General features: G+C 36.7%; 1 protein-coding gene across 1 annotated transcript in view; it reads left to right on the top strand.

The window, feature by feature from the left end:
* Nucleotides 1-16923, top strand: part of IPO11 (importin 11) — an 84968-nt gene that overhangs the window by 42365 nt on the left and 25680 nt on the right. The window contains exons 23-29 of the mRNA XM_082075779.1: nt 2380-2495; nt 3994-4070; nt 4628-4707; nt 5277-5357; nt 8840-8935; nt 10520-10633; nt 11510-11631. Coding sequence (XP_081931905.1) covers nt 2380-2495; nt 3994-4070; nt 4628-4707; nt 5277-5357; nt 8840-8935; nt 10520-10633; nt 11510-11631 — 686 coding nt within the window. The remainder of the gene's footprint in view (nt 1-2379; nt 2496-3993; nt 4071-4627; nt 4708-5276; nt 5358-8839; nt 8936-10519; nt 10634-11509; nt 11632-16923) is intronic.

Raw genomic sequence — 16923 nt, 5'->3', positions numbered from 1 at the left:
TGAACCTTCCCTGGGCACAACTTGTGGCCATATCCTCTTGACTTATCACTTGTTACTTGGGAGAACAGACCAACACCCCCCATGCTAAAACCTCCCTTCAGGTAGTTGTAGACAGCGATAAGGTCTCCTCTCAGCCTCCTTTTCTCCAGGATAAACAGCCCCAGTTCCCTCAGCTGCTCCTCATAAGACTTGTGCTCCAGACCTCCCAACAGCCTCACTGCCCTTCTCTGCACTCTCCCCACCACCTCAAAGTCTTTCTTGTATTGAAGGGCCAAAACTAAACACAGGATTCAAGATGCAGCCTCACCAGTGCTGAGTACAGTGGCCCATCACTCTCCTAGTCATGCTGGCCACACTATTCCTGATACAAGCCAGGATGCTCTTGGCCTTTTTGGCCACCTGGGCACACGCTGGCTCATGTTCAGCTGGCTGTCCATCAACACCTCCAGATCCCTCTCTGCCAGGCAGCTTTCCAGCCACTCTTGCCCAAGCCTGTAGCGCTGCCTGGAGTTGCTGTGACCTAAGTGCAGGACCCGGCACTTGGCCTTGTTAAACCTCATACAATTGGCCTCAGCCCAACCATTCAGCTGGTCCAGATCCCTCTGTATGGCCTTCCCACCCTCCAGCAGATCAGTGCTCCCACCCAACTTGGTATCATCAGCAAACCTATTAAGGGTGCATTCAATCCCCTCACCCAAATCATTGATAAAGAGATTAAACAGAACTGGCCCCAATACTGAACCCTGGGGAACACCACTCATGACTGGTCTCCAACTGGATTTGGCTCCGTTCACCACAACTCTTTGGGCCCAGCCATCCCGCCAATTATTTATCCATTGCAGAATCCACCTATCCAGCCCATGAGCTGCAATTTCTCCAGGAGAATGCTGTGGGATACGGTGTCAAAAACTTTAGTAAAGTCTAAGTACACAACATCCACAGCCTTTCCCTCACCCTTAGAAAGCAGGTCACCTTGTCATAGAAAGAGATCAGGTTGATCAAGCAAGACCTGCCTTTCATAAACCCTTGCTGACCGGGCTTGATCACCTGCTTGTCCTGTATGTGCTGCATGATGGCACTTAAGATGATCTGTTTGGGTAGTTTTGATTCTTAATGGTTACTTGCCTCTCCTCCCTGTTTTTCTATACATGTACAATATGTTCTCTAATTCCTCTAGAGGTTTACTGTAATACTGTTGCAGACAATTTTGAACTCCTTTAGAAATTTTTAGCTGCTTGCTTTATCCAGAGATAATAGTTAAAATTACCTGAATTTCTTATCAGTGAAAGAAAAACTCTTGGTATAACTAAATAATCCTTAAACTTGAAATATGTAGAAATATCTGTGCTGTTGGCAGTAAAAATTCAAATAAGTTGTAATACATTCCTGAGAAAAGATTGACAAATAAAACCATGCACAGTTATACTGCTTGCAGAATCCATGGTATTAAGCACTTCTTTAATATGGACTATGGCAAAAAGTATAGGTGGACCCAAAAAAATTAAGCAAATTTCTGCAAGTTTCTTTTTCATCTACGACAAGTATGTTTAAATGAATAATTCCACAAAGAAGCCTTAACTGAGAAACACCAAATAATTTTTAACTTAACAGTTTCTGAAAAGAATAGCTGTGCAACAGCAGCATTCAGCTAGCCTCAGTTCTCTTAAGTAGTAATATTACAAAACATTAAGTAGTTACAGATTTAAGAATTCCATTCTTTTTAGGATTATTTTTAATTTATGATTAGTTATGACAATAGTTATCTTAACCCATCTCTTTTAATAAGCTGTTCTTATGAAATTATTGTTGAAAAAGATTTTTACTGTGCATTCTTTGGAAGACATCTTTGTGTATGACTCATGGATAACTTAAAAAATAAATCACTGTCATCAGTTTGTGAATCTTTGTGTAGCAATGAAAAGAAACCCTCCTCCTGAATCTCAGAATATGTCAAAGGTGTAGTAAGTGATAAGGTCCAAAGAGTAATTGTTTTCTTGATTTTTAGAACATTTTATTTGGCATTTAGTTATTTAGTATTTGTTAGAGCTGTGACTTTTCCCAAAAAGACAATAAACAATTAATATTTTTAGTAATGGGTATTGTTTATAATTTTTTCTTCTAGATCAACACGAAAAAAAAAAAAAGGAAACTACTTTTATTAAAAAACATGCAGTTTTCTCAAGACATGTTGAGAGAAAGCTCAGGAGTATCAGTCTATATATTGTTGTTGGACCATTTAGATGCAAGTTCAACCTTTGATTTCTTGAATGCATATTTACAGTATGCAAATAGAACACCATCAGAACTCTTTTATGTGCTGTTCTTCAAATGCTTGATTTGAGGGTTTTTTCAAGTATTTTATTGGGTTTATTTTTATAGGGCCTGGGAGCAGACAGCAAAAATCTCTATCCTTTTCTACTTCCAGTTATTCAGCTAAGTACAGATGTTTCTCAACCTCCACATGTCTATCTTCTGGAAGATGGTTTAGAGTTGTGGTGAGAATGTTTTTTATCAATTTCTAATTTTTAAAATTTAATTTTTTTATCCCCAGAGAAAAAAAAAAATCTTTTACAAATCTTTGGCGTATTAAAAATGTATATGTTTTTGTTACTTGACATTATCTGTATCATACCCTTGCTCTGAAGAGGTGAGGTTAGGAAATTAATAACAGAAACATAATTAAAAATAGCTGAGTAGATAATCCATTTTCTGGCAGTGATAGAGAGATATAGTTCTGTTGTGGCAATGAACAGCAAGACAAAAACTGTAGACTCACTATAATGTGAATGCTAAACCAACAATTTGACCTGCTTGACTTTGGAAACAAATAACTCAGTGAATCTCCAGGCTGGTTGCTGGAAGAGATGGCAAGTTTACAGGGATAAGATGCAGAAGTTATCTTTCAGATCTCAAGCTATTTGGTGACGAAACATAAACCAAAAAGTGGTGCTGTGATTAATTTACCATGTGGCTAATTCAATTGTTTCTGGTGCAGCTGACACTCTAGGAGAAGGAAAGTTAACCTGGACTGAGTTCAGCACATCTGATTTTTGCAGAATGGGAATATATTGAGTTTGTCATGAAAATAGCAAGGGATTTCTTTGAAAAATTGTAGATGGACATTTTAATTGCAGATGCTTAACCTACGAATGATCTGTTGTATTCAGCAAAACTGAAATTTATAAAGATATTGGTGGTGGGGGAGCAAGTCAAAGTACAAGATCTTGACAAAATTTAAGATAGGGGCCTTTTTAATGTATCAGGTCAGAACTTTCATATCTTCTTCATAAGACTGATCGTGAAATTGTTATTCTGATGCCTATGCAGAATAATGTAAATATGATACTTTAAGGTGTCCTAGAGCATCAGTGGAACCAGGATGGAGCTGGCAGAGATAGCTGGGATGGCTTCCTGAGCCAAGAGCAGGGGAACAGCTAAGATACTTTACATGATCATAAACGTTATTTAAATACGGTAATCCCACACCTAATGTCTAGGAACAAACTGGAATGTGTTGCTGTGGCTTTAAGTATTAATTTAATTTGTAGCTACTGTTTTCAAACCTCAAGATTATCAATGTATGCAAACAATACTGAGTATGTAGTTAAAAGTAGAGGTTTGAACTGATTGCTACCACAGCTGCTCCTTTGAGATGTAGAGTACTACACATGTTGTCCTTACACTGCGAATATTTCTGTTTACCCACCTTCTCTGAGTTCCCCATTTCAGTACTTTGACATTCTCAGTGCTGTATTAGGGAGGTTAAATTGTCTTTTAAAAAAGACAGTGGCATGTTTTTCTTTCTTTTCCTACCATAGCAAAATCCATGCCTATAGTGATGGATGTGTTTTAAGGACTAATAGGACACTTGTTACGCATTATTTAAGGATCATAGAGGACGTTAATAGAAGTTACACTGTTTTACATCTGTCAAAATAATTGCTTAGTGTTATCCCTAGATCATGTAAAACATTTCACTTAATCTGTTCTCAGGTTAGTGACTCTGGAGAATAGTCCATGTCTTACACCTGACCTCCTGAGGATATTTCAGAACATGCCTGCCCTTCTTGGTAAGTCTTTTACTACTAAAATTTCTGATTTATTTTTTTCTACTGTTTGTGTTGTTCATATATTAAGCAATGCTGCAGTGGCTACAAGAACCAAGAGGGCTTGCAGAACTCTAACTTAGAAAATGAAGAGCAGGTTTTTATTGTTTGACTTTCCTATCTTTAATATTTATTATCTACTTACCCTACATTATAGCATTTTTAAGTCTTGCATAAATGTTACTTGTTAGAGGTATTAATATACAATAATAGGGGACAAACCTATGTGAGAATGGAACAGTGTATGCAAATAAATACAGTGCAGCTTTGCTAACTCAGACCCAAAAGGACTGTTGAAAATATTTATAACCATTTACATAGAAGTAGTTGATTTGGCTGTGTTTAAGGTGGTATAGATAAAAGTTATTGTCTTGTAGTTTTTGCTTTGTATTAATTGCCTTTGTGGACCAGGTCCTGTGAGACTTGATTTGATTGTGACTATACACAAGATCAGTGTGAATCATTTTAGTTGTACTTCAGTTTGGTGATGACATTCTGAATTGTGATTTTTTTTTTTCTAGACATGAGTTCAGAAAACCTCAAAAATTGCTTTAAAATCATTAATGCTTATATATTCTTATCGTCATCTGCATTTTTACAGGTATGTTACTGTTACATAAAGAGTCATATTGGAACCTTAGCTCCCTACTGGCAAACTATCTTTTTTTCTCATGTTGGAAGACAATGTACAGACAAACATTTATCCTCTTAGTCATTTATGTGTATACACGGATATTGTTCTAATGCTAGCTCTTTATGGCACATAGTGGACACTCAAATAAGATTTGAGAAAGATTATTATTTAGAATGAATGTTTTGTGGATTGATTTAGTATTTTGGTACCTGAAAAGGTCCTATGGAGACTAGTTATAATTACTCTGAATATCCAACGAGATGAAAATTATGATAATAAATTCTAGCAAGAAATTAGCTAGAGATATTATGCCTTGTTCTCAAACTTTCTTCATTAGAAAATCCATTGAGATTGATTGTTTAAAAAACCTGTAATGTTTTAAAAATGCTTAGATTAGATTTTACTTGGTTCAGGAAATACAAGCATTTTAGCAACTATGAAGTTAGGTCTTTGGACAATATGTAATCCTTTATGTGTTGAATTTTGGAATGTATACATAGTTATAAAACATGCTTGCCTTTTTAAATTAATTTCAGACTTATGCTACTGACTTATGCCGGTCATTTTGTGAACTTTTGAAGGACATAACTACTGAAGGTCAAGTTCAAGTTTTAAAGGTAGAGTGTAATAAAAATAATATCTGGGTATTCAGATCTGTAAAGCTGTTATTCCTGGTAGTGCTTTATCAGGTTAGAGTAATATTTTCAAGTATGATGAATGTAGAACATGTAGAAGAAAACAGCTTATTTAGCACACATTGACATTGGAGTCAGTGGTATTTGAAACTGAATATTTAAAGTTTGTGTGTGTGTGTATGGAGAGTGTATACACACTTTTTAGAAATACTACTTTTCCCAAGAGAACGTTAGTATAGCCCTAAATAGAGCACCCTAAAAAATAATCCCCTAACACACTGTTCCTATACCCTCTCTGCAATGCCTTCATTACCTCATGTGATTTTGAGGTGTTGTACTTAGGTAAGTGAGTTCTAAGCTAGTTTGAGTGCTCTTTGTATAGATGGATTTAAATTAAGACTCCCTGATATCTTTCCCATCTCAGTATTTTCTAGATTACTAGAGAAAGGAGGTTAGTGAGAACTTGGAACCTCATGAAAATAGTTTGTTCTGCAGCCTTGCAACAGCTCACTTAAACAGCCAGGTGACTAATCACTGCATTGCAAAGATGACACTCTAATGTACAGAAAATCTTGAGAGCACTGAGTTGCAAAACAAGATTGTGTTTGGGTCAAAGTAACTTGATTTAATCTTTGGCTATCAGTGGACTCATGAAAGCTGTGGAAAACTAATCAAAGTTGTGTATTTCTAATTGAATTCTAGAATGGAGAAGAGTACCACAGTGTAACATAAAAGATGCTTACACTTCTAATTACAAAATAAAAGAGCAAAATCAATAAGTTTGAAGATTTGTCCTAATTCAGTTTTTGGCTTGGTTCAGATTTGAGAAAACATATCTTTCATTATTCGGATGAAATATGCAACATTAAGAAGGTGTTCAACTCTAAAGTAAAAAGTCATACTTTTTTTATAATTAAGTTTTTTAATAATTAAGTTAATCTAGACTGTTTCTAATCAAATATGCAAAGGTAATTATTTAATTACCGTATCTAGCCTTCTTAATCTGAGTTTTGTCTGTGCCTTATCAACGAGAATTGATCGCTTTGCCAGCACAGAACAGCAACAGTAGTATTACATTTAGAATTTTTTTTCATATTAGTTTTCCTTTCAGTATTCAATGCCAATAAGAAAAATAATCATACAGTTTCCTTTTTGTAACTGCATATCTGAAAAACTGACAAGATAAGGGTTAAGTAATAATTCTGTGTACACGTGTATTATTATAAAAAACATTTGGATGATTTTTAGGATTGAATAAGCACTGAATGATCTAGATTCACTTTTTTTTTCTCCATTTCTGTATGACTGCTAGAACCTAAAAGGTCTGTAGTCAAGCTTTTCCAATCTTTGCGTGTTGGATGTATGTCCGCTCTATCACATTCCTTTGTGTAGCGTACTTGAATTTGTACCTTGACGTACTGTTCAAAGTCTTTGCTTTTGGCATAAGTTGCTATTGCAATGGCAACAACTGCTTCAATAGAATTGCTAGTGTTTTTTCAGAGTACAAAGAAAAGTATTTTTGCACAAACTTCAAATGCTACTATGAAAGAAATGTTATGAAATTCATAGCTTTTGAAATGTTTGCCATGATACTTTAAATGTGCCTTTTGAAGAATTTCAGGAAATGGAGTATGCACTGGTAGTTGAGTAGTAATACTCATGTATTACTACTTACATTTCCAGTGGCTGCACTAACTGGGAACTATATGTTGCTTGTAAAATCTTGGACTTGAATTCAGTTCATTATAAATGCAAGGGAGGCAAGAACCTAGATTGCACCTACCTCCTTGGTGGGTTGCAGAGCTGCTTGCAGAACCCCAGGACAGGAAAACAGCAGAAACTGATAGTCCTCTCCATTTGTAGTTCTGGCTGTGAGGAGCTTAAAGACTCTAGTTCTAGAGTTTAAAATGTCAATTCCTCGTTAGTATTATTTAGAGTCTGTAGTTGGACAAACATTTGATGCAGCACCTTTTAATTAGATCTCTAAAATGGAATGTTGCGCTAATATAGTACCATTTATCAACTTGGCTCCCAGTGTTGCCTTGCATTAGCCACAAGGTTTGTCCAGTATTCTTTGAACACATTCCTAGTATGCCTTCCTGCTCCCAGAAGGATAATTGAAATTTAATCCATGTATTTTTACAAAAAGGAAAATGTTTTGTTAGGTGTCACTATGCTGACTTCTTTAACAAAAACCCCTAAGGTAAATATCAGGAGCAGAAGTATCCAGGAGTGTTCTCTGAACTATTTTCCTACAAACAGCTTTGGCTGGATTTAAAATAGACATTAGAAGAGTAAATAAACAGATAAAGTTGAAAAACACTAATTTGAACTGACAAGACTATTTATTGCAAGATTTCTGAGGCTTAATGTGACTTGGTTTTCTAATTATCCGAGACAGACAATAAAAGATTTGAAAATACTGTACAAGGAACAAATGATTTGGACAAAACTTCCAGCATATGAAAGAGATGAGTGGGGCAAAACTTATGTTCACCTCCATTTAACAGTATGTTAAAGGTCTACAAAATTGAGAGGCATTGAAAGGGGTCAACTGCTTAACATCTCTCAAGGCAAGAAATAGTGGGCGTTAAATGAAGCTAGTAAGAACAAGGTTCAAAAGGAAAGAGATTTAGGGGAAACTGGACAAGAGCACAGAAGAGCAGTTACTTGAGGAAGTCCCTCTGAGCTGCAAGTAGCCAGAGACTGAGAAGACTGTTTAAGGAGGTACCTTTATATGCTTTATACACGTTAGTGTATCAATGCGTGGTCTCTATCTTGACTTACCCATAGGAGCAGATATCAGCCCATTATTCTCACAGCCTCTTCCCCTCTCTGTATTGATACAAGAGGAGAGCCCGAACAGCTGGGGAGAAGAAAGCCTGAAGAAGAGAGGAAAAAATTATACTTCAGGGAACAGCTCATGGTGGGCGAGAAAGAGCTGAGAAGTAAAGGGTAAAGAATGTAAAAACTGGGAACCAGAGCAGGGTATCGAGAACAGCATATGTGAGAGCACTTGTGATTATTTGATCACTTGCAAAGAGATCGTACATCCTAATTAATGGTTCTTCAGTGACAGGACAAAAGTATAGAAAAGAGCCTTAAACAGCTGGCACTCCTCACTGCCAGCCCACCTCATGAAGCTGCTTTTCCTGGAGCCTTGTCAAGGTCCTTCCTTCCAACCCACCTCACCAGCTTTTCCAGGGCCATGGGGAGGCTTATGAGCAGGTGCTTGGCTAGGTGGGTTTCACTTGGCATGTTGGTTTTCATCAGCTCTGTTATGCAGATCAGGTTTGCAGAATACTTCGATAGAATATACATCTAGCAGTCCTGGGGTTTGTTGGTATTTAATGGTAATCATTCTACCAGGACTTTATATATAGACTAGTAGATGTAGTTTTAAAGCTTCAGTAAAGATTTTTAAATGTACTTTACTAATTGTCTAATTTGCTTTTGTTCTTAAGGTTGTGGAAAATGCCCTGAAAGTAAACCCTGTTTTGGGTCCTCAAGTTTTTCAACCGCTTCTGCCATCAATATTCAGGGGAATTATAGATGGGGAGGTAAGGGTTACTCTTTAACTATTATCTGCTTTTCCTTTAGAACAGGAAAGTACCTTCAGTTATCTGGTCCAGTTTTACCATACTGGTGTTGCATTTTCTGTTACTTTAAGAGCACCTGACAGATCCGTGACAGCTACTTGAGAAGTCTGTAAAAGTAACATAGTAGAGCAAGAGTCGAAGCAACATATCCATCACTTATTTCGTCATCTAGTGTTCATTTTAATAAAATGTTACTCTATTCTTACTTCACTCTTAACACTGAAAAGTTGCTATGACTCTACACTCAGATTCTTTGAAGTTGTTGGAGTTTTTTGCTGTTTTTTTAAAGACACTTGTACTACTCCTTTTTAAGTGTACCTGGACCAGAGGGAAACAAATCAGACAAAGAGAAGGTTGACTTGATGTTCTTTTTCTAATTGGCATATTGCCTAATTGACATGAGGAGCTGAAGGATGCAAGAATGCTTTGTGTGAGATAGAACAGGCTTTAGCATTTTGCTTGCTTAGATATATTAAGTTCTCCCTCTTTTCTACCTTCAACAAATTTCCATGTTGGATAAGAAGGAGTAAAAACCAATATGCTTTAATTATGTTGAACCTTGCAGTACTAGCAGGAGAAAAAAATACTTTAAACAGCAGAATCAGTGTGTGGAATTCTCTATGCTTTTGGCTTCTGATCAAAATCTTTGCTTTTTTTCAGATCTTGGTATTTGTTTCCCATTATTATTAACTAAGATATTTCCAAGATTAAGCTAAATAATATTACTTAGTGATGTACTTTTTGCCCTATAGAACACAGTAAAAGCCAGTTTGTTTGAGCAGTTTGGAGTTTAAGATGACACAAAAATGGAGAGTGGATTATTAAAATGTGTTCTGATTTAAGACTTTAATAAATTAATTGTTCCCTATTCAAAAAGGTATTAGCCTGGGTTATCATTTTCAGGTAAATATTGGCATTTTGTTTGTCAAGTAGGTAATTCTACAAAAAACTTACTGTTATATGGCTAGATGCTGGATTCAATACAAATAAATTTGTAGCTTCTTTTAAAATTAACAGTAATAACAAAAGATAACAAACAATGGGGTTATTAATGTATCAAGTTAATGTTGGGACACTTGCAAATCAGTTATTGGCTAATGTATTATTGTTTGTCTCAGTAAAATAAATAACAACTTCAAAAATACTGAGCACTTCATAGTGTTACAAAAACTGTGAAAAGTATTTTTAAACCATAGTAAAACCTCAAAGTAATTTTTAATGGTACAATATACTGTTTATTCCTTACGATGCAAGTTTTTAAAGTAAAATTACCTTGCATGGTTGTCTTGACTGTTTGGAGGAAAATGACTGAGATTGACATAGTTTTCCTGTTGTAAGAATCAACAAACTCTAGTAATGAATGATTACTCACTCAGTCTTGTGGTCTTAGAGGCTTTTAAATGTGTAATTTCAAATTTAATTCTAATTTAATACAATATATAAAGGATGCATGCAAGTGTTTTCCATGGATCTGCACGCTGTATGTTAAGTATTTTTCTGTAATTAAACTGAGCCCCCTTTTGCTTTGATTTACTTTTCTTTCAGAGATATCCAGTGGTTATGTCCACTTATCTGGGGATCATGGGTAGAGTTCTACTACAAAATGCAAGTTTTTTTTCAGTACTTTTGAGCCAGATGGCATGTGAATTGGCTCAAGAGGTAAGGATTTTGTCTTGATACTTCAGCTGGATTGCATGTGGAAGACCTGTATTCTTTTGACCCAAGAGAACTTTTCCATCTGTTTTCCATGCTTGCTCCTCTCCGGTCTGCCTTGGAAAGAGGCTCTTTCCCCTCTTTTGGTCCTAACCCTGCACATCCTGTAACAAGTTTTACATATTCCCACAACCACCTTAACACACCTCATAAAAAGTTTTATACAGTTGCTAAATTATCTTCCCATTGCATCCCACAATAAACCATATAAACCTCTTCAGTTTGCATGGCATTGCAGAGTAAGAGTTTCTTTCCTTGTGCTGTCTTGATGGGTCCTGCACCAAGAATAATGTTCTAGTCATTCTCTGGTGAGGATTATCTCGAGTATCAGGATCAGTGTGCTCTGCTTTCACTGATGAGGTTACTGAGGTTCTTTGCTACAAGTATTGTACTATATCTTTAAGGGAAATCTAGTAGTTTTCCTATCCTTGGGTATAATATAGTTTTCAAACAGGTAAAGACGAGTCTTTTTATTTGCTGCCAGTGAAGGTAAAACAGAGAAAAAGTTCACGCGCTTTATATGTATTAGACCGTTATAAGAAAACTGTTTGAGTAATTCAGTGTCCTAAATCACTGCTCTGCCCATGAATGAAATACATTTCTAACTTCCAGGTTACAATTAATAGTGAGAGGATTTCATGGCCTAGAAACACTGACACAGAAAATTTAAAAAGTACCTGTGGCTTGCTACTTGTGTCTGGTATTCATAACTGTGTGGTGTTTTTCCCAGATTAAATAATTTGTTCAGTTGGTAGAAAAATTATTTTCTAAATAAGCTGAAGTACTCAGGAATTAAAAGGAATGTTCTTTTTGCCATTGCAGTTGGACCAAGTTCTTGGTAACATGATTGAAATGTGGGTTGATCGGATGGATAACATCACTCAGCCAGAAAGAAGAAAACTGTCTGCTTTGGCATTGCTTTCACTTCTGCCATCATTGAATAGGTGAGGAAGTGTACAATACCTTAAATAGGAATGCTTCAAAGGACCTTAAGATATTTTTAAGATATATTTTTAAGGTATTTCACACTTTTACAGGTAAATATTCAAAGATAAGTAGTTTTCTTGCCTCTTTTTGTCAAGAGACACTTAAAGTAGAAGTTTCATGCTACATTATATTAATTTATGTTTGCCTTTGTAGCAATATAATAACCTTTCTTCTATGTCATGGAAAATGTGATTTAGTAAAAGCGAGGAGACAGCACTGCATATTTTATTGTTCATTCTCATGTTAATATTGAGCTAGCTGCTTCTCTCATCGGTGACTTAAGTAGTTGCTTTAGTTGGCTTGGTGTCCTTTCCAGGGAAGAAAGTTTCAGTTTTCTTTCATGTTGTGGGTAGATCTGAACTTTAATCCTGGTTTTCCCCTTTATGATATTAAACGGAATAATTGCTGTGAAAGACTGAAACAGTTTTTGCACTGTAGATTTCTATAGCAAGCAGTTTTTACTGTTCTTTCTCTAGCCATCTTCTTTGCTCAATAAACATACAAAATTAAATATTTTAATGAAAAAAATGAATAGTGTTACACTGACTTTTAAATTGTCACTGCTAGAATTCATGTATAACATGTTTTGGTGAGAGTTCAGTCCATACTTACCTTCAGATTATTCTTGTCTGTTTGAAAGTCAGGAAGACAAGACTGCATGAGTTTGTTTAGTCTGCTGGAAAATCAGTCTGATTTCCTGAAAAGGCTCAAGTATTATCTAATGGGAGTTTAGATTCTACTGACAAATCCTAAATCTAAGTTAGTGTCTGTAAAGCTGTAGATAATGTAGTGGCTACCTAAAAAATCAGGGAGCTATTACATGTAAAACTTAAAGAGGCTTCATTGTTTTTGATGTACACAGAAGCTTTCCTTTATTGTCCCAGATCATCAAGAGAAACACCTAGCCAAAGGTGAACCAAGCAGCTTCTTTATGAAAAAGCATTTGTTTTTTCTTTTTCAGTAAATGTAACAATGTTATATTACTTATGAATATATTTGAAATGTTCTCAAAGAGGTGTTGTCTAAAATTTAAGGTGCTGAGCTACATGTCTGTCTTCCTGTGAAGTTTCTTTTAAAGAGAGGAAGGAAAATAGAAATTGCTTTAGATAACTGTGTTATTTTGAACTACCTTCAGCTGCTCCAATTTCCTGCTGTAAGAGCCAAATATTTCTGGCAGTCCTTAACATAATAAAAGCTGCTGCAAATTACAGCTTTATTTTTCATATACTTAAATCATTTAAGAAAGCTGCTTCTCAAATAAAGAAGCCTCTCTTTAGTGGACGTATTTATGTCAAAGTTATGAAAATTTTGCTATACAACTGATAGATTGCCAGGGCCAAACATACCTTCAGACAGAATGTGTGAAGCCGATTCTGTCAAGTGATTTTTCCTTCTGCTACGGAACAATGTGAGTCACTCTGTTTTTCCAGTTTTATAGGGATTATATTGTATATACTTGCTGCATCTCCCATATGAAGTTTGTGTTAAAAATCAAATTTTTCAAAAGCAGTCTTCTTGTGCAAGTCCATTTGCAAAGTTTAAGAAAATATGTTTTAAGTATAATACAGTATTTAAACAAAATATTTTGACCCGTGTATACAATGTTTTCAAGAAAAGCTTAAGTAATTTTTCCTGTTGGAGTACCTCACTAACAAGTTTCCTGATTAGATATTATTTTGGACATCCACAGCCTGTTCAAGATTTCTCAGCTGTAGAGAAAGAACAGAATTTTGTTTCCTGAGAATGGCTATGAGATAGATTCACTTGGGAAGGCCAAGCTGAGAGTGCCGTTCTACCCTCAGCTTGCTCCTGTAAAATGGTCAGGGTGGTACCAGTAGCAAGCTCAGATTTTCAAGATTCTGCTGTAGGGAAAACAGTCATCTGCACTGTGTCTTGCACTTCCTGAGGACTTTGCTCTTTTTGCCAGTTGTTTCCTCTAACCTACAGCTGGAGCTGTCCCAAGAGCATCAAGTTATTTTAGAAAGAGAGGGAATAGAAAAAGATACATTTTTCCCTCTGAGTTGCTTTATGGATAAAATGTTGGGGAAAGTATTAAGGAGTGACCTTTTGTATTCTCCCTTCAAACTGTATAGTATTATTTCATTGCTTTTAGGTACTTTTCTAGTTAGGGCTCGTGTTTATAGCCGTATGTATGTGGACTTGGGACTTTCTCATTTTTATGGGAAGCTAAAGCTTCTATTATTACTCATTTAAAACCAGTATGGCAGAAACAATTTCCTGTTTCATATATTGTGCCTCTGACAGTGTCACAAGTGAAGGATTTTAGAATAGATAAGATGGGAACCACTCTAGAGCACTCATAGTTCACAGTGGTTCTCAGGCCAGTTAGTTGGACTAAGTGGGTCATAAAGTGACAGTTTATTAGCAAACTATAGCTTGCTTGTGTAGGCAATATCATCCAGAGATACATGCAATAATGTCTTTAGTATCAATAGTACCATTGTATTTTATCATTAAATGCATATGGTCCTTCAATCCACCATTCTGTTTATCTTCCTACAGACAGCTGCATATTGTGTTAGTCTTTAGAGTCTGTGTTAAAAAAAAAAAAGAACAGTAAGAGTTTCTTTCCTGATTAGTGTGTTGCAGCACATTTTCACCTAGCAGTAATTTCCTGGTGTAACTTGGGATTTTTGGATAAACTAAATACTACCTAATTTTGTGCATTTGCTACCTGGCTCTGGCCAGTCAGCGTTAGCATTTTTTGTGTCTGACCGATGTATACATATATATGCATATTATTTTCCACATTTCATGCTCTTAATGCCTGTTTGCTGCTCATATCTCTACATGTGCATTTTCATTAATTTATTAAAAGCTCTTGGTACTTCTTAAAATGCAGACCTTTGTCTTTAAACTGAAGCATATAATAGTAGGGTCCAGTAACAAGATTTAAGCAGTAAGGATACACTTAAGGAGTAACAGTGTCCCCATGCTAAGTACATGAGGGAAGTATGCTTAGACACACAATAGCTAGAACAGTGAGGGTTTTTTGAAAAATATGAAAGGACTTGAAGTTTGGAAGAGAATAATGTCTGAACTGGGGTGTGAGACATGAGATATGACGACAACCTGGATGAATACATTCACAGATGTCATAATTTCCTGGTCTTGTTCAGTCATAATCCAGTTTGTCTACAAGCCATTTGTCATGGCTTGTTTGTGAACTTACAGCTTGAAGAGTACTGGTGCTGGGCCACCTAGTCTAGACTGTGATTTTGCCAAGAAAGTTTGGACCAGATGATCCTTGTGGTCCCTTCCAATCTGGTATTCTACTCCATGATTCTAGTACAGTACAGCAGATGTTGGGTTGGGCTTTATTAGTTATGCACTTGGTCCCCAAAATAGTGCCTAGTGAACGTGGTTAGGATCAGCAGCCTAACTTTTCTTTAGGCCATTGTGGAAAGGACATGGGCCACCACCACTGTCTTAGGTGCTGCATTTTGAGACACACATCTTCAGCATTCTTTGTATTTCATGAGACCAAAGCAGCTAAAATTGTACCTATTCCCATTCTTGTAACTATATATATCTGGAAATAATCAGCGCGCTTACTGCACTTTTGTCACTTTGATAATGTCAGCATTACAGTGTTTTGTAATGTGCTTACTTTGGAATATTGCAAGCTTTTAATGATTATTTAGCAAAGCAGATTTCTTTTTTTATTCCTCTGTTCATTACTTGTGTCTCTTGGTAAAACACAAACAATACTGAAATTGCTTAAGAGTGATAGGAATATTGGGAGTGTTGATATGTGAGAGGGTAGGAAGGCCATACAGAGGGATCTGGACTGACTGCATTGATGGTCTTAGTCCAGTTGTATGAGATTCAACAAGGCCAAGTGCTGGGTCCTGCTCTTGGGTCACAACAACCCCAGGCAGCGCTACAGGCTTGGGGAAGAGTGGCTGGAAAGCTGCCTGGCAGAGAGGGATCTGGAGGTGTTGATGGACAGCCAGCTGAACATGAGCCAGCAGTGTGCCCAAGTGGCCAAAAAGGCCAAGATCATCCTGGCTTGTGACAGGAATAGTGTGGCCAGCAGGACTAGAGAAGTGATTGTGCTGCTGTACTCGACACTTATGAGGCCCCACCTTGAATCCTGTGTTCAGTTTTGGGACCCCCACTGCAAGAAAGACATTGAGGTGCTGCAGAGAGTGCAAAGGAGGTGATGAAGCTGGCGAGGGGCCTGGAGCACAAGTCTGATGAGGAGCGGCTGAGGGAGCTGGGTTTGTTTAGCCTGGAGAAAAGGAGGCTGAGGGGAGACCTTATCACTGTCTACAATGACCTGAAAGGAGGTTGTAGCGTGGAGGGTGTTGGTCTCTTCTCCCAAGTAACAACTGACAGGACAAGAGGAAATGGCCACAAGTTGTGCCAGGGAGGTTTCTTCATGAAAAGGGTTGTGAAGCACCAGAACAGGCTGGTCACGAAAGTGCTGGAGTCACGATCCCTGTAGGTGTTTAAAAGATGTGTATATGAGGTTCTTAGGGACATGGTTTAGTGCCCAATTTACATTATGGGTGGACTTGATGATCTTAAGGATCTCTTCCAACCAAAATGATTCTATGAATATTTTAGTCTCTAATAGGAAACACAAACAGGATTTGGAAAGATATTGTGTCAGTGATTAACTTAGCTTGTTTTGATACCTAACTGTAAGAACGAGTAGCATTTGACACTATGTTGAAAGCTTAGCACTCCCCTTTTGCTGATGAGTGTTATTGGTGCTACGTATATAATTCTTGAATGGAAGGTTGCCAAGTTTGCTTTTACTCGAAGTCAGCACTTTCCAAAACAGTCCACTAATTTTGATGCTTGAGGATGGGTTCATTCTTGGTGGATCTACCAGTGTGGAGTGGTACCACTCCAAAGTAGAGGAGACTCTACTTAGCTTGAAACACAAAGCATTTTAATTGATCTTGTCTATTTCCTTTTTGATTTGTGGCATATGAGTAGTATTTCAAGATGCCAGTGTTATTTTTTCCACTTTAATTCAAATGTGTTTGTCTGAGGAATTTATTTTGAGGAAAAGGTTAGGAGCCCAAGAGGTTCTGCAGGTTGCTCTGCTCATTTCTAATAGTTATAAATGAATGTCTGTTTTTTCTCACTGTATATCAAATCTGATATGTCAGCCAGTATGGGTTCTGTCAATTAGATAATTGGCATTCTGTGAATGTAAGTACTTACAGTATGCTATTATAAATCTTCATTAGGTTATTACAGAAGATTTGCCT

This window comes from Streptopelia decaocto, assembly GCF_964273445.1.
Source record: "Streptopelia decaocto genome assembly, chromosome: Z".
NCBI lineage: Eukaryota > Metazoa > Chordata > Aves > Columbiformes > Columbidae > Streptopelia > Streptopelia decaocto.
Note: the sequence above shows the minus strand (reverse complement) of the source record. Positions and strands in the feature narration are given on the sequence as shown.